The 22,372-nt window shown below is 39.3% G+C and overlaps 1 protein-coding gene across 5 annotated transcripts in view; it reads right to left on the minus strand.

Annotated features, from left to right (window-relative positions):
* CCDC7 (coiled-coil domain containing 7) overlaps window positions 1-22,372 on the minus strand; it is a 119,190-nt gene that overhangs the window by 35,540 nt on the left and 61,278 nt on the right. For 4 of the 5 annotated variants that reach the window (XR_013537752.1, XM_078378545.1, XM_078378544.1 and 1 more), the window contains 13 exons: window positions 21,648-21,773; window positions 20,813-20,932; window positions 20,264-20,383; window positions 19,636-19,755; window positions 18,248-18,373; window positions 14,839-14,958; window positions 12,736-12,855; window positions 11,122-11,229; window positions 9,619-9,741; window positions 8,159-8,278; window positions 6,727-6,852; window positions 5,635-5,766; window positions 4,986-5,111 (listed from right to left, as the gene is read on the minus strand). Coding sequence is in view for 4 of the 5 variants with exons in the window: in XM_078378545.1 (XP_078234671.1) it covers window positions 4,986-5,111; window positions 5,635-5,766; window positions 6,727-6,852; window positions 8,159-8,278; window positions 9,619-9,741; window positions 11,122-11,229; window positions 12,736-12,855; window positions 14,839-14,958; window positions 18,248-18,373; window positions 19,636-19,755; window positions 20,264-20,383; window positions 20,813-20,932; window positions 21,648-21,773 (1,587 nt within the window). In the remaining variant the exon portion in view is untranslated. The remainder of the gene's footprint in view (window positions 1-4,985; window positions 5,112-5,634; window positions 5,767-6,726; window positions 6,853-8,158; window positions 8,279-9,618; window positions 9,742-11,121; window positions 11,230-12,735; window positions 12,856-14,838; window positions 14,959-18,247; window positions 18,374-19,635; window positions 19,756-20,263; window positions 20,384-20,812; window positions 20,933-21,647; window positions 21,774-22,372) is intronic. The other variant, XM_078378546.1, reaches the window with a different exon arrangement.

Consider the following 22,372-nt stretch of genomic DNA (forward strand, 5'->3'; position numbering starts at 1 on the left):
TCTAATTCCTAACAGTCACATAAAGAAAGAAAAATAACTGGATATAAAAACATGATTTATTTATAAAGACTAACACATTTTAAGCTGCTAAAGCAAAGCAAAGCAGGTAATTGGAATACTTCAGAAAATACAGTGGTGCCTCGCATTATGACGTTAATTCGTTCCAGTGAAATCGCCGTCTTACGAAAACGTCGCAATGTGAAATTAAAAAGCCCATAGAAACACATTAAAACCCGATTAATGCATTCCTAGGGGCTTGAAACTCACCGGCCAGCAAAGATCCTCCATAGCGCGGCCATTTTTGCTGCCTGTACAGCGAGGAATCCATCCCAGAAAAGAGTGGGGAGCCATGTCTTTTACCCGGCAGCCATTTTGAAACTGCCGATCAGCTGGCCGAAAATCATCCCTTTGCAATAATCGGTTCCCAAAGCAGGGAACCGATCAACGCAAAGCGAGATTTCCCCATAGGAAACCTCGTTTTGCGATTGCTTTTGCGATTGCAAAACCTTCAACGTAAAGCGATTTTGTCATAAAACAGAGCGCTCGTAATGCGAGGCACCACTGTATAGTAAATTTTAAGGGAGGCTCAAGTCATCAGCAGTATTACAGAAATTATTATTTGTGTATTTGCAATTATTTTTTTTATTGGCTGTCTGTCTAAATAATTGAAATGGCTTATACACTGTAGTAAAATAGTACAAAATAAAACAGAACATGCACAAAAAATCAGATTAACTATAATTTAACCTAACAGAAGGAAACATTGATCAAATCCTTATCCTTTTACATTCCAAAAGCTTTTGTCAATAGTACAGATTTTTTAAATACATTTTATTAGTTTTTCACTCTATCTACATTTAATTTGTGCTTGTCAAACATCGTGTTACATGATCTTAGTTATTTATTTTTTACATCTCAGTGTCTTCCCAATTGTCCCCCGCAAATTCCAGACATCTTTCAAACATTCAAACCATTAATCTATGTATTTTAGTATATAATATTGGCTACTATCATAATATTGCTTTCATAGTGTACAATATTCTCAAGATCTTCTAGTAACATACTTAATAAAAGTAGTTCCAGATCCATGCCTCAACCTTATATCTAGTTTAATTTACCTAAAAAGAAAACCCACCATATTACCCTGGTTAGTGCTCCCTTATTTCAATTTAATTCTCCTTTTTAATATAAAAGATATGCTCCTTTACAATTCCCGAAGTTAGATATATACAGTGGTGCCCTGCATGATGATGACCCCGCAGAATGACGAAACTGCAGGACGATGCCTTTTTGCGATCGCTATAGAGATTTGCAAAACAGGCATTTCAGTGGGAGAATTCCGCTCGACGACTTGGTCCGTGCTTCGATCTTTACAGCTGATCGTCGGCTTCACAAAATGGCCTCCCGCTGTTTTTTGGACCCCTGCTTCGGAAGACAGTGATTAAAAACAGTTGATTGGCGCTCACAAAATGGCTGACCTATCACTGGATGACGAGGTAATTTCCCCATTGGAAAGCATTAACCGGTTTTCAATGCATTCCAATGGGGAAACTGTTTTAGCATGACAAAGATTTCGCTGTACAGCGATTGTAATGGAATGGATTATCATCGTCATGCGGGGCACCACTGTACATACTTTTCAACGTTCCTATTTTCCCCTTTTTCATCTTTCTAAGTAGTTTCCTCTCTTATTTCTCTTTTTTCACTTTTTGTTTCTGACTCTCTAGTCATTCTGCCATCTTTCATGCCCTCTGAAACCATTTTGTGCATCTGTTTATCTCCACTAGATCTTTATGCACTTGGTTTATCTTCAATAGATCTTCTGGGCTTTTTAAAATCAATTTTGCTGATTTTCTCCCCTTGTCTTCCCCTAATACTCTCCTCCTCAGATCCAAGATTGAAGTTGTTTCTCTTAGGTTTTCCCCATTAATTTCCTCCAGCTCCTCTTTTGATTGGCATACATCACCCGGCATGCTCTCATTTCTTTTTTTGTTATTCCCTGTCTCTTGTTGACTATAATTCTTCTTCAGATGTTCGTTGAATAATGTTGCCTCTTGGTAGTGGAATCTCACTATTTCTAGGATTGTTTGAAGGGTAGATTTTGTTTCATCCCAAAATTGTCCTTGTTGTGCCATTCTATTCCAGCTGCCCAAGGGCTTAAGCCAAGATTCGTAACCCCCAAGTATCACAGTCCAGTTCAATGACTGTATCTGTGGCCCAATTGATCCCTGGCAAATTGATGCCAGCCAAACAGATATTCCAAGTCTCCAGAGTCAGTTCAAAGAGTCCGCTTTGGCTAAATAGACCTGAACCAAAATTTGAACCCCCAAAGTACAATGCAATGGTTATATCCGTGGCCTGATGGCCTAATTCCCAAAGGTTTACGCCAGCTAGTCAAACACAAACACTTCCAGCTCCCAGGGCAGTTTCAGAGGATCTACTTTGGCCGAATAGGCTTAAACTGAGGCTCAAAACCCCCAAATTTCACAGTCGAATTCAGTGTTTGTATCCATGTCCTGGTAGCCTAGTTCCTGCAATTCTGCATCGGCCAAAGCTGAAATTCCAAGTCCCTGGAGGTGGTTCCAAAAAGTTCACTCTGGCCCAATATACTGATTCTCAAAGTACAGTTTAAAAAAATTCAATTTAGGGTTAATTTGTCTATGTTCCAGCCAGGCATGAAAAAATCAAAAGGAAATTAAAAAAACAGGTCTCCAAGCTTTAAACAGCAGTAGAGTGCTCAAGGTCACTGTTCTGGGCATTATGCAAAAGACTTCAGATAGCCAGAACATAAGAAGATAACTCCAGACTTGCTGCTTGACTGATAATAGCTTATGAGAAAAGTTTCTTAAGATTTATAATGCCAAATTATAATATTCTTAAAATATATTTTGAATGTATTTAAATGAGTAGTTAATCCCATTAATCTTTAAATTATTTTCTTTGCATCAACTATCCCTCTCTCCAGATTTTCTGCTGCTCTACAAATGATGAGATTGATAGAAGATTCTTTTTTCTGTATATAGGAATTGTCTTTTCCAGGAGTAATCATAAGCATTTAGTTGTAAAAATATATCTCACCCAATAATAACACCAATGTTGAATAGCTGATTGTTGCTTCTCTTACTGCCAGCTGCCAACGACTTGCAAGCAAGCTTCCTACCTGCTTGTTTCTGCCCGTTGGCTGATTGGGGAGTTTCCTGGATCAAACGGGGATGACTGCCATCCCCCCTGTGATCAACAGGCTTCCCCCCCCAGTTCACCACCTCTTTGGGGTGGTTTTGACACCCTGGGGTGTCCCAAACAGGTCAAAATTCAGCCCAGGGGACAGAGCTCTGTCCTCCCGCTGCTGTCTCGTCGCGGCATCAAGCTGGTCTCCGTCAATAGTACAGATTTTAATTGGAATTAAAAACAAACAAACAAAGAACAAAAAAGAAAAGTTCTGTAAACTCTGTGGGCATTGTTCAAAATTCTGGACAATACTACCAAGAGTGTCTTGTGTTTGATAACCACAACCCAAACTTCTGATGGTACAAGGACCCAAAGCAAAATATTAACTGATGATTACAAAACACAGAAGGAAAGAATAACTTGAAGAACTGTTGTCCCGTTCTCCTTTTCTCTTTGCCTGTTTCTTTCCTTTTCTGTCATTTGTTTAGAGCACAATCAACAGTTGGGTATCACCCTCATTATGACCAACCAAGTGCTCACAAAAATGTGCAAGCTTTCAAGTTCTAAGTCTTCATCAAACTCATAGGTTCACAAAGTAAGGGATGGAAAAAGATATCAACTTTGGCATCTTGCTGTTTCATTCCCCACCCCCTCCATTTTAGACTAACTGGCCTAGGAACGGGAATTGTTGCCCTGTGGGTCGTCTAAATCACTTCCACTTGTACATAATTCATTGAAATCCTGGTTCTTCCAATTGGGAAAAGGCACTGGGTGAGGAAAAAGAATCCCTGAAAGTTCCCATCCTTACCACATTGAGAGGCAAACTGGATGTATATCGAAAAGGCAAATATAGAATCCCTACATTATTTCCAACCAGTAAGGCAAAGGTAAACATTCCCCTTGACAATTTTTGTCATGTCCGACTCTAGGGGGCAGTGCTCATCCCTGTTTCCAAGCCATAGAGCCAGCGTTCGTCCGAAGACAATCTTCCGTGGTCACATGGCCAGACTTAGACATGGAATGCTGTTACCTTCCCACCGAGGTGGTCTCTATCTACTTGCATTTGCATGCTTTCGAACCGCTAGGTTGGCGGGAGCTGGGACAAGCAATGGGCGCTCACTTAGTCACATGGATTCGATCTTACAGCTGCAGATCTATAGACCTTACAGCATAGAGGCTTCTGCAGTTTAACCCACAGCGCCACCACGTCCCTTCCAATCAGTAAGAAACTGAGAAATACTATATTTAAAAACCTGTAAAATATGAGGAAAGTTTCCCAAGGGAAATCCAGTAGATTACTAGGGAAGTTGAGGGATGTATTAAGAATCATAGGCAAGAGTAAGTGATACCACTTTTCAGTCTTGTTATACTGAGGGGCAATATAGCAATGTTTTTCTTCGATAAAAACTCTGCTTTTGGAACTAAGGAGAAGAATGGACATTGCCAAATAAGGTTTGTGTCCCCATGACACCCTGAATTACAACACTTTCTAAGGCAAATTCTGATACTCTAATAAAAATTTCTGGAAGTGGCAACTGAGGTGCTCACCCACCTCAGGCTCAGGTTACCTCACCCATCCTATTCCTGCTGCCATCCACTTCCTTACACCCTTCTGTGTGTGTGTCCATATCAGTTTGCCACTATGTACATGTGGTGTGGGAGACTGCGGGGTTGCCCCAACTTTATCCATTATTGGTTGTTATATCTTCCATTCAACCAATCAGTTTGAGTACCAGCTGCTACTACGTTTATTTTAATTAGGCTTGCAGATTAGATGTCTATTTTGAAAATACCATTATGGGTTGTTTTTTACTCACCACCAGGTTCTCCAAGGAGAACTCTACGTGAAATACGATGCTGTATTCCTCGTATATCATGTATAGTTGCCTCCAGAGCTGCTGTCAATCGTGTTTTTTGCTCTTTGAGCTCCTGTATTTTTAGTTCTACAAAATAATGTAAGGCAACGTCATAACCAAATATAAATGCTGAAATAACTACACCAAGCTAAATAAGCACAATTAGAATACAATGGGGCTGGTCCAGTCCATTTAGCAGTTGTTAGAGTAGCCCCCATGGGATGTGGTGGCACTGCGGGTTAAACCGCAGAAGCCTCTGTGCTGCAAGGTCAGAAGACCAGCAGTCATAAGATCGAATCCATGTGATTCCCGTCACTTGTCCCAGTTCCTGCCAGCCTAGCATTTCAAAAGCACGTAACTGCAAGTAGATAAATAGGTACCACCACAGTGGGAAAGTAACATCATTCCATGTCTAATTGCGCTGGTCACGTGACCATGGAAACTGTCTACGGATAAATGCTGGCTCTACGGCTTGGAGATGGGGATGAGCATCGCCCCCTAGAGTCGGACACAGCTGGACTAAATGTCAAGGGGAACCTTTACCTAGACCACTAAAATCAAATTAAAACTGCAATTCGAAGCAAGAAAAATCACTGTATCCAATTCATACCACTGATACTGCCTGGCTGGGAAGTTTTCAGAGTTTCAGCTTCTTGTAACTCCTTCTGCTTAGCCTGCAAACTTTCCATCAGTAGTTGTTTCTTCTCAGACAGTTCAAATAACTCTCTTTCTGCTAACAGATCTTTTTTAAAAGAAGAACATATGAAACATCTATTTCCCCATTATTTGCACAACAAAAAATGCAGCCAAAGAGCAGGAAAATGCAAATGGATCCACTGTGAAGACGCACCCAAGAAATCAGGTTTTCCCAGGTTAATTAACTTCAGCCAACCACACAGAAGTCAGCAGAGAAAGGAGACGAAATCTGCCTTGTTTGCAGCTTATCAAACATTTGAATTTTCTCCTCCTCACACTTTGTGCCTGGGTCTGCTTGTTTTGCCCTTCTCTTCCATTCTCTCTTATTTTTTTCTTTCTAGGCTTCCTGTCCTAGGACCAGGACAGCAAGCCTTTAAAAAGAAAGCAAGGAATTGTCAGAGAGGAGAAAGTTTAAAGGTAGTTCTGTTCTGGCTGTCCAGATTTGCAGAAGACACAGTTAGAGAAGAGTTGTCTTAAAAATTCCTGTTTTCTCTCTGCTTTCCTTTTTTTCCCTTTGGTCAGGCAGTTGTCCTTGCATTAGACTCTGTGTGTGTGTTCTGTGCCATCACATCAGAAACAATTTATAGCAATCCTAATAGAGCTATCAGGGTAAGTAAGATATTTTAAGGAGTTCCACTTCCTCAGTGAGTTTCCATGGACAAGTGAGATTTGAACCCTGTTCTCCAGAAACAGAACAGGAAGAGAAGAGGAAAGCAGACCCAGGTATCAGGTGTATGAAGGGATCTCTGTTACAAAAGGAACAAAACCTGGATAGAGTTGACAGCTGAACTTCTCACTGCTCTATGAAATGGAAGTATATAAAAATATATTATAATAAGATGCAAATTGATGCTCTTTGGTGCAATTCTCAACAATTCAACAGTCTTGCAGATGTAACAATAGATTGTTGTAACTATACCTCTTCTGTCTTAATGAGTCCAGTTGAGTTTATAATATTTCAGTATTCTTTTTTTCAAAAACTCAAGGTCATTTATGTTTTACTCACCAGTGGATCTTCCAGTCAAAGCTCTCTGTGAAGCACGATGTTGTATTTCTTGTATATCATGCACAGTAGCTTTCAGATCCTGAGTCAATTGTCTTCTTTGCTCAGTTAGTGTCTGTAGCCTATGATCTACAAAAGAATTTTAGGACACTTCATAATTAAATATCAGCAGAGCTTGGAATATTACCTTTTAAAAGAAACTTATTCTCCCTTTGTTCTCTTAAGCAGCTCTTAAACAATATCTAGAAACTTGAGCTGATATACAATTGTCGCCACCAAACTAAAGCCAAGGATTTACTGCTATTTGGTGTGCATTTGTTACCCATTCTTTTCTTTTCAATTTAAGGAGATGATTAAGATGCTTCAAAATCCTAAATGGTTTAAAATGTGGTTACCTTAAAAAACGTATATTCCTTTCACTCTCTTCCATTCAATGCCTGAAGTCCTGCTCCATGTTTCTCTAACAACTTAAGTGTAGTGGTTGTTCATAAGGTGCAGATTTTGCATGCAGAGGTATCAGGGCTAATAGAATGTGCCTTCATGAGGCCTGCTAGATCTTAACAACATATCCAGCAAGATGCCTTCTGAAAACCTGTTTTCTAGAAAAGTTTCACAGAGGCCTTTCACACTTAAGCACGAATTATGTTCAACTTGACACTGCTGTCTTGCAGTGCCCATTTTAATGGCTTGTCTATTGGTTTTATTATCTTATGGTCTGACATCCTGTAGCTTTTATTATCTACTTATATCTTTCACTTTTCTGTTCCTTCTTTATTTTAATGTTAATGTTAATTGTTGTCACTATTATTAGCTTTTCTGGTTTTCATAAAGAATGTTTGATATAAACCCTCTAAAACACAAATAAATAAATATCAATTTACAAAAACAAGCAATGACTCTTACTGATGATGATGCTGTGTATTAAAGCTTTGTAAGTAATAATACAGAACCAGACTCTTCAAAATACAGTGGGGTCTTGACTTACGAACGGCTCGACATACGAACGTTTCGACTTACGAACCGCTCTCATAGGACTATATGGACTCGACTTACGAACTTAGATTCGAGTTACGAACTCTTTTTTTTCCTTTTTTTAAAAAGCTAAGTCATCTTAGGTTAAAAGGAAAAAAGGAAAAAATATCCCCCCTCTAGTGGCAGAAGGTGGAATAGCAGCTTCCCATTAGTTTCTATGGACGAAAAGAGCAGATACGGATTAAATGGTTTTCAATGCATTCCTATGGGAAATGCAGATTCGACTTAAGAACTTTTCGACCTGAGAACTGCCTTCCAATACGGATTCAGTTCGTAAGTCGAGACCCCACTGTAGAAAGTTTGCCTGACATGAATTAAGTTAAATTAAATCATATGAAATGTAAGTCTAAGAAGATATGATTAAATGTGTTGCTGACATCATGTAAAACTATAGCATACATACCACTGATACTGCCTGGCTGGGCATCTGCAAGAGCCTGAGCTTCCTGTAGCTCTTTCCTATTAGATGCCAAAGTTTCCAATAACAGGCGCTTCTTCTCAGATAGTTCATACAATTTCATTTCTGCAAAATTGAATGTTTTACATTCACCCCTTTAAAAGTATTGGCAGTACAAGGTTTCTGTACTGTAAAAGTATTGGCAAAATGAATACCCTGCTCACAAAAACACAGAAACCTGGTTCAGAAATGGATTATTTCATTAAAATGACAAATAGCATCTCTGTCAAGGCAGTCTTCAGGGCAGTTCAAACAAAAGAAATTAAATCTTCCTGAGAATGAAAGAAATCCTGCTCTTCTGTTTTACCCTTTCTCATTCAAGGTGGACTGAAATCGCAATACAGTTACAAAACAGAAGACTGCCTAAGAGCTTGGTCACACAGCTAAAAAACCTGGGATCTGACCTGTTTTAAAAACTGTGCTGAGTTTAACATTCATACAATGAATTCCAAACTGCATATTTATTTTCTTCTGATTCGTGTTCTTTTCTTAGGAAGTGAGTTAAAATAAACAGCCACCAGAGGGCCAATTATATCACCACACTTTTTTCTTAACCAGCTTAAGTCCATTGGGAATGTTACAGCCAGTTTAAATTACTCAGTAGGAATACAGGAAACGACTCAAAAACCACATGATTTGAGTCGGTTAAATTAAAACACTACATAGTGTTTTTTTAAAAAACTGTAGACAGACTCACAGTCTTTTCTAGTTTGTGAAACTGGACTTCAAAGGAATCCTGTGTTGGAGACTGAACCTAAATAAATCAGGCTAAATTGCCTATTCCTAGAGGTGAGAGAAACTGAATGCTGTGACACTCAGATGCTTTCATTAATTAAAGTTTTTCCTCTCATAATAACAGTCTGTTTCTGGCCAAAATATTCCTGGCAATGGGAGGGAGGACGGGTACCTCTGCAAGGCTGCTGAGTTGCTAGCCGAGTGGCACTCTAGGAGTAATTGGCAGGAAGAGAGGGGCCGCCACCACTGGACGTGTAAGTGGATGGCCCAGCCCCAGAGGCTGGACCCTCAAGTTCAGCAGTGTGAGGGTATTCATATACAAATACCCCCATCTCTACTCCTGACTACTGGTTTGTTCCTTATAATCTTGCCTCCTGGTCTGTCCTACAGTTCTACAGTAGTTGACTCCTCAATTCTGATAACTCTTCTGGTCCCATTGCTCCTGGTTCCCAGTTCTCTTCATGGGTCAGTCTGGCAGTCAGATTTCCCCAGTGGAAGTATTAAGATACTTAATAGCAGCACAGATAAAACTAAAACAAAGATGACACAGATATTCTCACAAGCCTCTCTTTTATTTCTAAATTTGGTATTAAATTCAACCACTGAATATTTACGCTGGACATTTTTACTTTATAAAGAAAGATAATTATTTTTTTTTTTTTTTTGCTTACCACTGGGTCTTAGCATTAGAGGTGTCTCTGAAATATGTTGTGCTTTTTGCATATCATGCACAGTTGCCTCTAAATCTGCAGCCAAATGTCTTCTTTGTTCAGCCAGCTGTTTTCGTTTTTCCTCTGCAAAATCATTTCAGACCAAGATATTTAAAAATTAAAATACTGTACTTTGAAATGGCTGAACTAAAGATAATAATATAATCAATGTTCAATATTATGTGAACATCTTTAATTTCAATTAGCATTTATATATTGCCTGTGAAAATAATGATTGCATTAAAATGTAATGTAAAGCCATGTATTTTAACAATGAGCTGAAGCTGCTTACAGACTTAGTGTACTTTACTGACATTATTTACAAACTTACAAGGAGTAGCCAAATTAAATCATACTTTGGTGTATAAATCACAGTTTGAGCAACCTAGGTTCTGTGTCAGAGACATTCTTTTATCAGTTTGGGCTGGTCTACCAAATGTGATCCCTCCTGAACAAAAATAATCTGGCATCCATTGTTCATTCTTCAGTAGTATCTCAATGTTACACACAAGATTGCTAGTTATATTACTAATTGGGCCTTGATGCTACATTATGCAATATGAACTATGTCAACTGCACTGGTTCCCATGCCCAATTCAAAGTACTAATTTTAATCTTCAAAACTCCTCAGAGCTTTGGGTTTTCTGTCTCCATACATTCCATACCCAGATAGGACCATCAGTGGAAAGTCTCTTGTTAGTAACTGAGGTGACACAGTGACTAATTGAAAGACAGCATCTCAATGATGGCACTGGAATTGTAAAATATTCCCACAGAGGTCTTCCTGTGCCCAGTTTATTGAAATTTTGGTGCAAAAGGAAGGCTCTCTTACTCTCCTAAGATTTAAAAATGCAATTTTGTTGGACATTTATGCTGCTTTTACAGGTTTGTGGCTCTTAGCTTATTTTATCTTAAGTATTCACACTAATCGCTTTATTCATTTTACAACAGTTTTCTTATTTTAGGTCATACTATTGCTTTTGGTAAGGCTTGGAAGAATTACCATAAGAATTCATCTGCATAAGATTGTCTGTGTCAACCCAATTTAAGCCATTTGGTAGCAAACAGTTGCTGTATCTGTACAAATATTAAAAGAGGCCATTCCCATCAAAAGCCAAGTTCCCTATTTGTGTTTTGATACATGATTCATTATGATTATAGCCAAGCATGGCTGCATATAAGCAGTTTCAGTAGGTACCAGGGTGTAATGATTGGCAAAGTGCATTTATTGAGCTGCTAGTGTCAGCTTTCTATTGGAAAAGCCTGGCTCCATTCTTATTATCTTCAGTGAAGGGAGCAAGAAATTACGTGACAGTTTGGTAAGTGGCAATTCACATTGTTAAGGTAGCAAAAGAATGAAAGTGTCTGCTTATCGGCTCCTTTATTATCCCAGATAGAAGCTAAATTCCAAGAAAATGTGTTTAATATTATAACTGAAAGAATAAGAAACGTCAGCATACATACCACCAGCAATGCCCGGTTGAGTCGCTGCAATAGCCTGAAGTTCCTGTAGTCCTTTCAATTTTTCCAGTAACTGTTGTTTCCTCTCTGATAGTTCATATAATTCTGTTTCTGCAAAAGGAAATGTTTCCCTTGAAAACATGTTTCAAATGCCTCACTATTCATGTTACAGAAAATGTAAAATTATTTTTAAACCAATAATTTAACAAAAGATTATCTGATTCTGTCAATCCAGATCTCAAAGTAAAATAGACAAAGCAGCTATATTAATTTTGTTTTCCAGAACTGCTGCAAAGCAATGTCAAGTGGTACAAAGCCTTTGACTTGGCACAAAAATCTATAAACACAGACACATACAAAGAATTGTCCCCTCTGCCTCCCCTTGTTAGGAGGGCAAATTCAGTCCCAATGCTTCCCCAGATCAGTACAAACTGGAATATTATGTATACTTCATCTTATATTAATAATCTTGCAAATTGCTAATATATGCTTGTTTTTATTTTTGTAGAAATATTGCTTCCGGGGACAAGAAAAGTGAGCACTGGCAGGTGAATTTGATAAATTTTGGGAACTACCAGAATAAATTTTATTTACTTAAATTTAGTTTCCTCAACCTATTATAAGCCATAAATAAGTTCATAGAGACATTTTAAAAAGACAGAAAATCCCTACAGTAACAACTAATGAGTTTCTTTCTATTTCCCCCCCTTCCTTACCATACAATGGAAGTTAGGATGTGTGGGTAGTTAACCACCAACATTTGATATAATATAGGAATGACAAGGAAGTACAGTGGTGCCTCGCACAGCGAGGTTAATCCGTTCCAGATTAACCCTCGCTGTGTGAAACATCGCTCAACGGAAAGTAAAAAGCCATTGGAACGCATTAAACATGGTTTAATGCGTTCCAATTCAGCCGAATACTCACCGTTGTGCGATGTTCCGGGATGGCCGGCAGCCATTTTTCGCGCCCTCCCCTCGCTGAACGAGGGCGCGAAAACGCTGCGATCAGCTGTCCGGCGGGTCCAAAATGGCCGCCGGAACAGCAGAAATGGGCGGGCGCAGCGTTTTCATGCCCTTGGTAAGCGAGGGGAGGGCACGAAAATGCTGCGCGCGGCCATTTCGGCTGTTCCGGCAGCGTTTTCGCGCCCTCCCCTTGCTTACCAAGGGCACGAAAACGCTGCACCCGGCCCTTTCAGCTGTTCCGGCAGCCATTTTGAAGCCGCAGAACAGCTGATCGGCAGGTCGCAAAGCGAAGGTCGGTAAGCGAACCGCTTACCGACCTTCACTCTGTGAATTTTCCCCTATCTAGGTGCCGTTTTGCAATCGCATTTGCGATCGCAAAAACGGCATCGTTGCGCGGATTCGTCGCTCTACGGAGCGACCGTTGCGCGAGGCACCACTGTATATGATTTCCACCTCTCCCTCCCACCTACGGCATTGCTGAATTAATGGAACATTCTGCACTGGGACTCAAAGATGAAAGAATGTAATAGTGATGCCTCCTCTCCATCTGATAGTCTTGTTACTGATAGCAGTAACTGGGGTTGAAACTTTAAAGCAACATACCTGCTAGATGCCTGCTTTAAATGTTTAGGGTTATTTATTCTCTGCTTACCAACAGGTTTTCCAGTTAGACCTTTTATTGAAAAAGAACGCTGTACTATATCACGAACAGTTTTCTGTAGATCTTCATCTAAATATTTTCTCTCCTCATTGAGTTTCTGCAGTCTCTGTTCTGTTTTTTTAAAAAAGTAGACTAGTTCATAATAAAACATTAACATATGCTGTAATCTTAATGTTTTCCACTTACATACTCCTTACGTTCTTCATATATAGTACACATACCAGTGGAGTCTAGCCTTACAAATGGCTCCACTTACATACTTTTCGATGTGCGTACTTCTCCGGCCACAAGATTTCCAATCAACTTGCGGCCAGAGAATCGACCTACAGACCAGAAGGAAGAGGCGGGGTAAGTGCCAAATTCAAATTTGGCGTTTTCCCCGCCTCCCCCTTCTAGTCCGTAGGCCGCTGATCTGCATCCAGATGCCTTCCAGGGCTTCTCCGCCACCATGGGAGGCATCTCGGAGGTCCCCCCTTGCTGACGCAGGCTTCCCCAGGGTGGACCAGGCCTACCAGGGGAGGGCGTCCCCCTGTAGGCCTGGTCTACCGCCTGGGAAAGCCTGGTAGACCAGGCCTATCTGGGGAGGGCTTCCCCCGGTAGGCCCGGTCTACTCCCTAGGAAAGCCTGGTAGACTGGGCCTACTAGCGGAGGGCTTCCCCAGTAGGCCTGGTCTACTCCTCAGGCTTTCCCGGGGAGTAGACTGGGCCTACCGGGGGAAGACCTCCCCTGGTAGGCCTGGTCCACCCTGGGAAAGCCTGCCTCGGCAGGGGCAGGGGACGTCCGAGAGGCCTCCAGCAGCAGCAATAACAGCAGTGAGGAACCTCCGAGAGGCCTCCGGCAGCGGCGCCAAAGCCCTCAGAGTCCTCCAGCAGCGGCGATGGTGGCGACAGGGAACCCCTTGAAGGCTTTGGAAAGGTAAGGTGTAATTTATTTTATTTATTTTAATTTTGTGGGGGTGGGTTCTTGGAGGGGTTACAGATTACAGGGTTTTCAATGCATTCCTATGGGAAATGCATTTTCGACCTACAGACTTTTTGACCTGCGGACACCATTCCAATACAGATTAATTCCATAGGTCAAGGGTCCACTGTAGTTAGAGATGTGGCTGAGAAATTCATTAAATTATTTTAAATAACAAAGACACTACAGTAAGCATTTGTATATTTTACAAATTTGGCTTTAGGTGTGTCCAAAAACCATCTTCTTTAACATATTGGAGTGTAACACTAAGCCATGGTTTATTATTCAGAAAATAGGCCTCTATGACTCTCAAGCTACACTGCTTATCTTTTCCATCTCCTTTTAGAACATGGCTGGATCAGAAGATTTTGTATTTGTTTAAAATTACCAAAAAATATCATGTTTTCTGACCCATAAACTGTAATTAATGAGTTGATTTAATTACAGTCAGTGGAAATAAGCCCACTTCTTTAACTATAGTTTGAAGTTCTTATTTCAACTACTCAGAGCTGAGATCAAGCACAATTTTTCAAGACTAACACAATGCCATTAATTTAACTAAATGCTGCTGAAGGCTTTTAAACTCTTAATTACAGGTGATCCAGGAAAAAAGGACCATGCCATCACAAAATCTGTTGTTATTAACATTAAAGTATACCTTAGGGTTATATACAAATAATGATACAAATGTAAAAACAAGTGCAGAAACAATTGCATGGGCCAACTACAGCCCAGATGCTGTTGGATTTCACCTCTCATCACATCTGGCCAGTACTGTATAGCCATTAGTGAGGAGAGCTGGGAGTCATGGTCCATCGGTGTCAGGAGTGCCACACTTGATTCATACGTGACTAACGGCTTAGCAATGCATTGTTCTAACTATAGATTTGGGAGCGGCAATATAACCTTCCAACTCAATCTGTTTAGGTTCCAACTGAAAGCATCAGAAATTGGGAAACGCCTACGCAGTGGAGTTCTATTAAAGCAATGGGGCTCAAAAGCAAATGCTTTCCTATCTGCATCTTTATGAATACTTCTGTGTGTGGAATGAATATGCACTTTTGCTCCTGACTTTGCTCACCACTGACTTCTGTCCCACAAACTGTGGTGGGCACCAGCTGCACCTGCACCTACCATTCACACTGCCTGGCTGGGTTGCTGCAAGACTCTGAGCTTCCTGCAGCTCTTTCCAATTGGAATCCAAATTTGCTTGCAACAGATTCTTCTTCTCAAACAGGTCATATAATTCACTGTCTGTGAACAGAAAACATTGTGAATTACCTCTTAAAAAGTAATATCAAATGTTTTTATTCTTACAAAGGCAAACAAAATAAATATATTCTAAAACTGATCTATTTTATTAAAATGGTTAATAAAAGGGGTTTATTTTACAGAAATGGCAAATAACGTCATTTCTCCTTACAGATTGCCCATTTTATGACAAGACAAAGAGACTGTTAACAAACCAGCAAATACTAATTTGTCTAAGGATCACTGGGGAAAAGTGAAAAGCCTTCTGTCCATTCCCATTCCTAGTAACCATCACAAAGACCGTTCATCACCCTTACTCATGTTAGCAGCAAGGGAAGCGCAATCTGCGCCAGGATTATAGGGATGTCTGTCTGTGTGTGATTCTTTGCAAATATATATGCATACACGTATGTAGCCCTGATCAAATCCAGCATCAAATATTACCCATGAACTAAATTAAATCCTTCTGAAAATGCAGCAAAACTGCTACATTCAAATCACCTAGATCACTAGTACCAGAGTGTCCGTACAGTCATTAGTAACATTGTAAGCCTGGATTTACAAGCAGAAGTTGGAAAACCTATATTTAGTAGAGTAAGTAGCAAAAGTGTCCACAGGGAGTGTTTAGTGGAGTCAGCATAGCAATGTCAGCCAGATAACAGGTAGACAAAGAACATTACAATTGCAACATCATTGTTCGTTTCCAATCCCAACACAGTGAACCATTCTTGGTTTTGCCTCCTCTCATAATCTCTCACCAGGTTTGTGCTGAGCGACCTCCAACCAAACTACCACCATAATCCCTATATGCAACAGTGCCACACTGGAAGCCATACAAACATTTTGCTCACATCTGCAGGAGGGGGGATTTGTAAAGAAATGAAGTGTCAAATAGGACTATCCCAAATAGACAAGACTAGTAAGTATGTTTTTCAGTCATTTCAATCACTCTGAGACTGACAGTTTTGTTTCTACTATATTTGGGGCATATGGTGAAACATTTCTGGAGACAGAAAAAAAATCACAGAACCATTTAAATTGGGTGAGATGTAGAAGGTGTGTGAGTGGGCAATCATGAACAAGCTTCTGTTCCTAGATTTCCAATTACTTATTTAAGCATAAACGTAAACTGTCTTAGGACAAACGCTGGCTCCATGGGCTTGGAGACGGCGCTGAGCACCGCGCCCTAGAGTTGGACACAACTGGATTAAAATGTCAAGGGGAACCTATTTCTTTACCTATTTAAGTGTAAAACTCTTCAGCTATGTACTTTAAACCTTGCACACCAGCCTTACCAGGTAGGACACCCAAAAACAAAAATAGCAAACACAGCCCTTGTGGCTAAGGCATTTTCTTTAGGCACTCTCACCCTTGCCCCCAAGAATCACACTTGGGTAAAATATAATATAGTCATTCAAAAAGAGTAAAAGTTTATAAAACAAAAGAAATACAAAAAGATACCATTGTACTGGTAAACGCCAAGCATCTAAGTATTAAGTAAGCTTGTGCAAGGCTTCCCCATAAAACAATAAAATGACTAGCTAATAATTTTACTAAATTACTAGGCTATTCTAAGTAACCATAGCTAAAGTCTCCCAATCAGTCAGCAAAGGCTTTAAACCTGACACCCATCTTCTCCTCCTTTAACTAAAACATACACACCTACTTAACCCCCCCCTTTCTATAACTTAAATCAAAGTCTCTGCTTCGTGATTGTATCCAATCAGCATATAGTCCTTAGTTCACAAGTCCACACCCAACTTGTAACTTTCCACAGTTCCTGTTTTTCGTTCCCAGGCTGGTAGGCCATTAGCAAGGAATTTTATGTTTATCAATCTTGAGATGTGGCCTTGGTGCTCTTCCACAACAACAGCCAGGCCTCTGGCCGAGACAAAACCCCTGCAAATCCTGGGGGGAAAGTACTACAAAACCCATATCGTCATAACTCCTTTGGCAATCACTGAGTGCTACCAGCATAAAAGAGTCCAGTATCTAGAGAAAAATACAGTTTTATTGGACGGGAAGATCATTCCCTCACCAGCTAAATTTATTGAAGAAGTGCAGTGTTAAATATCACACCAACGAAAGGAAAGTGACAGAAACAGTTTTGCTAAAACTAAACTCTAAAGTCTGGGAGTGCCATTCCATGCAAGCCTATTAAACTGAACTAATACGCATGGATTTTGTATATTTAAATGTCTTTTCCTTTTGTTTTTGTAAGAATGTTTTGTAAGAATGTCATAGGAAATCCTTGAACCTATTTTATTTGAAAGCAGACAAAAAATTTAAGACCTTTTGGGTTGAACGAAGGGGTGAAACAGTGCAACTAATAGTGATATTAACAGTGCAATCGTATACAGAATATGTTTAATCAGAAGTAAATCCCACTGAATTCTATGGGATTTACTGTATTCTCAGTTAAATGGCAACCAGTGCATATATTTCAGAATTAAGATAATATGATATCAGTAGCATATTTTCATTTTTAATTTTTCTCCAAAGGCTGTCTAACCTTCCTGATTTATCATCTGCACAGAGAGGTTAAACAAGATAGAGCTGACCTGGCTCTATGAATGGGAAGCATGCTTAGGAGCAAGGACATCACCCACCCTGGCAAATTGCATAATCTACAGTTTGACTAGGATTTCAACAGTGTTACTGAAAAACAAGGCAGCAAACTCTCAAAGTACATTGAAGAAACTCTTCAAATCTATCAGGTGCCTGGGGTGAACCACCTTAACTGATCCACTACCCTTGCAGACATACAGTAGATGCTCTGAAAGTAACCAGGTAGTGACAATGATGTTGCACATTCTTCTGTCTCCAAACTAACAACTCCACCAAAAGAAAATACCAAATAAAGCGTAGACCTGACTGCATGTCTGGGGTTGGACATGAACTGGAACAGTCCCAGGTTGCCATCGAAGACATGAAATCCTAAAACATTCGAGACTGAGTTATATCTACAATGAACACTGAAATCACCCACTACTTGGAATCTAAAGCTAGTTATCTTCTCTTGAAAGTATGTAACATCATCTGTTTGTTGACCTTGTTGCTGCAAAAAAAATTATCTCAGACCAGCAGAAACCGAGTATTTTCCAGTGAATAATTTGCCAGGCAAACAATCTCATTTTGGTAAACTCTCGAGAAGTACTAATCAAAAAATGCACACCACCTGCTTCATGCTTTCTCTCCATAACAGTCATAGTGAGATAACTGTTTTACAACACTTAAGAGTCACACATTAGGTGGTGGGTTTTTTTTGAAAGCCATGGAATTTCTAACCTACCGGTAGGTTGTTCAATTAGAGCCCTGTCTAAAGCACGATGTTCTGCCTCACGTAAGTCTTGCTCAGCTGCCTTTAGATCTGCAGTCAATCGTCTTCTTTCCTCAAAGAGCTCCTGAAGTTTATGTTCTGCGAAATTATTTATGCCAGTTAATAACAAACAGGAATCTACCTTGAATATTGATAAATTTATAAACAGTATTTCTGACCATTTTAAATGCAACTATTTGAATTTCTGTTTTTTTAATGCCTCAATGAACAATGTAACTACTAACTACTTCACAAGATTATTTGGCCTGTAATGCATGGAGAGAAGCATCTAAAACCTAGTTGTGATGTGACAAAACATCCTCAACAAGAAAAATTCTGTAAGTACAGAATCAGCTTACTTAACTTTGTTTTCAATGTGATTAGTTTTTGTGAGCTATCTTGGCCAGATTCCAACTAAATATTTACACTGCCATAAAGGCAGCTGCATAACCTGGAGAAGCAAATAGCTGCTAATTACCGTGTTTCCCCAAAAATAAGATCTAACCTGAAAATAAGCCCTAGTATGATTTTTCACAATGCTCGTAATATAAGCCCTACCCCCAAAATAAGCCTTAGTTAAATGAAACCCCACCCTCCAACATTGTGCAGCATTCAGAAGACAACATGACTGGAAAATAAAACATCACCTGAAAATAAGCCCTAATGCGTTTTTTGGAGCAAAAATAATATAAGACCCTGTCTTATTTTGGGGGAAACATGGTAATGATTGAATTCCTATTTGCAATCAGCTGAATGATACGGCATAGATCTAATAATTAAGTGGGGAACATGTCAATTAGCAGCTGTTTGCTACTTGGAGGGCTCAGTTACAATGCAATTTGTCCCACTGTGTATGCCGTTAATTTCAATGTATTTCCACTCACTACATGATGTACAGAATACTGAAAGCACTTCTGATCCTTTTCTCTCACCATTCATTACCCAGTACACCTCAAGAAGGAAAGGGAGGGTACAGTGTCAGGACATTTGTGAACCTAAGTTATTAATTATTGTTCTTTCAGTGTGGGAACTTTTTCCTGTTTAATTTTGTGTTGTCTTGCAAGGCAGGGGTAGGGAACCATAACCTTTTATAATTTTTTTAACATAGATAAGCAATTTTTTTCTTTTTCATTTTTTTCTCTGAATATGGACTCCCCTGCCCCTCAGTAATGCAACTATATAATCTCTTGGAGCACTATTCTCACAGTTTGGGCTAGGTTTTATAAATTCTGTGTTTCTAATCTAACATAACTATAACAGCTGTCTCATATTTACTATACGTTCAATTGGAATAAAATGATCTTAATTCTAAAATATGTTGAAACTATAATTGACAACATATGAAATCATAGCATACGTACCACTGACACTGTCAGGTTGTATAGCTGCAAGAGCCTGAGCTTCCTGTATGGCTTTCAAATTGGATTCTAAATATGACTGTAAAAGATGTTTTTTCTCAGATAGCTCATATAATGCCCTTTCTGCGAACAGAAATGTTTTGAATTATCTTTTGGAAAATAATGTTGAATATTTTTATTGTTCATGAATTTACACAAAATTAAGATTTTTTTTAAAAAACTAGATTCAAAACTGATTCATTTAAAATATAGTATTGGAGAAAAGCTTTCTGGATGCAATGGACCACCAAAGAGCCAAACAAGTGGGTCCTAAATCAAATCAAGCCTGAATTCTCTCTAGAAGCAAAAATGATGAAACAGAGGCTGTCATATTTTGCGCACATCAGGAAAAGACAAGGCTTGCTAGAACAGACTATAAGGCTGGGAACAGTTGAAGGCAACAAGAAACCAGGATTATCGAATAAGAGGTGGATTGACTCAACAAACAAGGCCACAGACTGGGTTTGTAAGAACTGAGCACCGCTGTAAAAGACAGAACTTTCTGGAGGTCACTCAGTGATCAGGTTGCCATGAGTTGGAGGCAGCTTGACAGCACATAATAACAATAATGTATCTTTGAATCTTTATGTACCTGCAAGTTCCAGCTGAGTTCTTTCTGAAACACTATGTACTTTTTGTATATGTTGCATAGTTGCCTGTAAATCTGCAGCCAAAGCTCTTCCTTGCTCCTCAAGTTCTTGTAGTTTGTGCTCTGGAAAGTAATGTCAGACCTGTTCATGCCAAATACTAATATATGCTGAAATGACTACACAAGCACATCACTGAAATTAGTATACAATATTACAGTATTTGTAAATTTAAGTATTAACTGAATGTTCTAATTATTTCATTTAATTGAATGTTCTAATTATTTCATATACATCATCTTGGTAAGACAGATAACAACTGTAGAGATTTCGCAAGCATTCTAAACTCCATATTTTAGGTAAAGGTAAAGGTTGTAATCTTTGAGATGGCCTAACAAATGGTTGGTTAACCATTACACATACCGGTATATAAATAACTGTAAAAGAATAAATTTCAGTTGCTATACAAAAGTTGCACGGTGAGACACATAGCTGGATTGAAATAAAATTGATTTAATAATGCACAGATACACTTGTGGCTTTACTTAACGTACCACTAATACTGCCTGGATGGGAAGCTGCAAGATTTCGAGCTTCTTCCAGCTCTTTCCGATTGCATTCCAGCTTTTCCTCTAAAATGTGCTTCTTCACTGACAGATCATGTAATTCCTTTTCTTTAAACAGAAATTATGTTAGACCTTCTTAACATGAGTTTAAAAGCAATAAAATGTTTCAAAATGCTAATAAATTTAACTGCACGAAAAAAGAACAAATAAAATGTTTATTAACACAAACTGGCTGGAATCCTATTGCATTTGGCATAGCATGAAGTTATGCCTACAGAAGTTCGAAGAGGGTTACATCCAGGCAGTCCAGATGTCTGATTACCAATCACCCTCTAATCTTCCATTCCTGGGCAAAGTATTGGAATGTATGGTGGTTTCACAGCTCCAGGGCTTCCTGGATGTGACAGATTACCTACATTCATTTCAATCTGGCTTCAGGCCTGGCTATGAGACACAGACTGCTTTGGTCACCTTGGTGGATGACTTTCCAGTTCCCTACACTGGGAACTGGACAGAGTCTTTAGTTATAGAATACCCAAGATGCATACAATAGTATAGAATATCTTCTGGGGCATTTGGGGATGGTACAGCTGAGAAAAAGTATTCTAGATCCAAGTTTCCCAACCTTGGGCCTCCAGATGTACTTGAACTAAAACTCCCAGAAGCCTTCACCACTAGCTGGGCTGGTCAGGATTTATGGGAGAGTTCTAGACTGAAGAACAATGGCATGATGCCTAGTTTATATCTCCACATTTTCCGATAATGAATGTGAAACAGAATAACCATGCTCAATGTCTTTTCTTTAACAAGGTAATCTACATACCAGCAGGCCTTCCAATTAGAGCTCTTCCTGAAGCATACTGTTCTGCTTTTCTAATATCATACAAAGTTTCTTCTAGCTCTTTAGTCAACAGTTTTCCTTGTTCAGTTAGCTCTTGTAGTTTATGTTCTACAAAATAATGTTATTCCAATCCATAACAAAATACCAATGCATGTTTAAATAACTATGCTTTACAATTGTGCAGCACTCGCTTGCTAGTTAAGTGTGGGCATAATTAATTCAAACTATATTCAGATTAGGGAAGGCTGCAATACTGTTATTACTCACTCTTGGAGATTTTAAACATTATTATTTGGAGATTTTAAACATTAATATTTGTATTTATAGTGCTAATTATGTACATGTGATAGGTCATCAAATCAGAACCTACCTATTGCATTCATATTGGACTTTCATGGTAAGTGAAATATTTAAGGGTAGGTTGTCTGTAGGAAAAGTAGGAAAGCTTGGAATCTGCTTAACTAAGTTTAATTTTTAGCATGTATACATTACTGAAATAGCGACATCTACGTACGCTGGCTTAGGCATGTCGTGAGAATGGCTGATGGTCGGATTCCAAAAGATCTTCTGTATGGAGAATTAGTGCAGGGAAAGTGCCCCAGAGGGAGACCACAGCTGCAATACAAGGATATCTGCAAGCGGGATCTGAAGGCCTTAGGAATGGACCTCAACAGATGGGAAACCTTGACATCTGAGCATTCAGCCTA

The sequence above is a fragment of the Pogona vitticeps genome, chromosome 6 (assembly GCF_051106095.1).
Source record: "Pogona vitticeps strain Pit_001003342236 chromosome 6, PviZW2.1, whole genome shotgun sequence".
NCBI classification, from domain to species: Eukaryota; Metazoa; Chordata; class Lepidosauria; order Squamata; family Agamidae; genus Pogona; species Pogona vitticeps.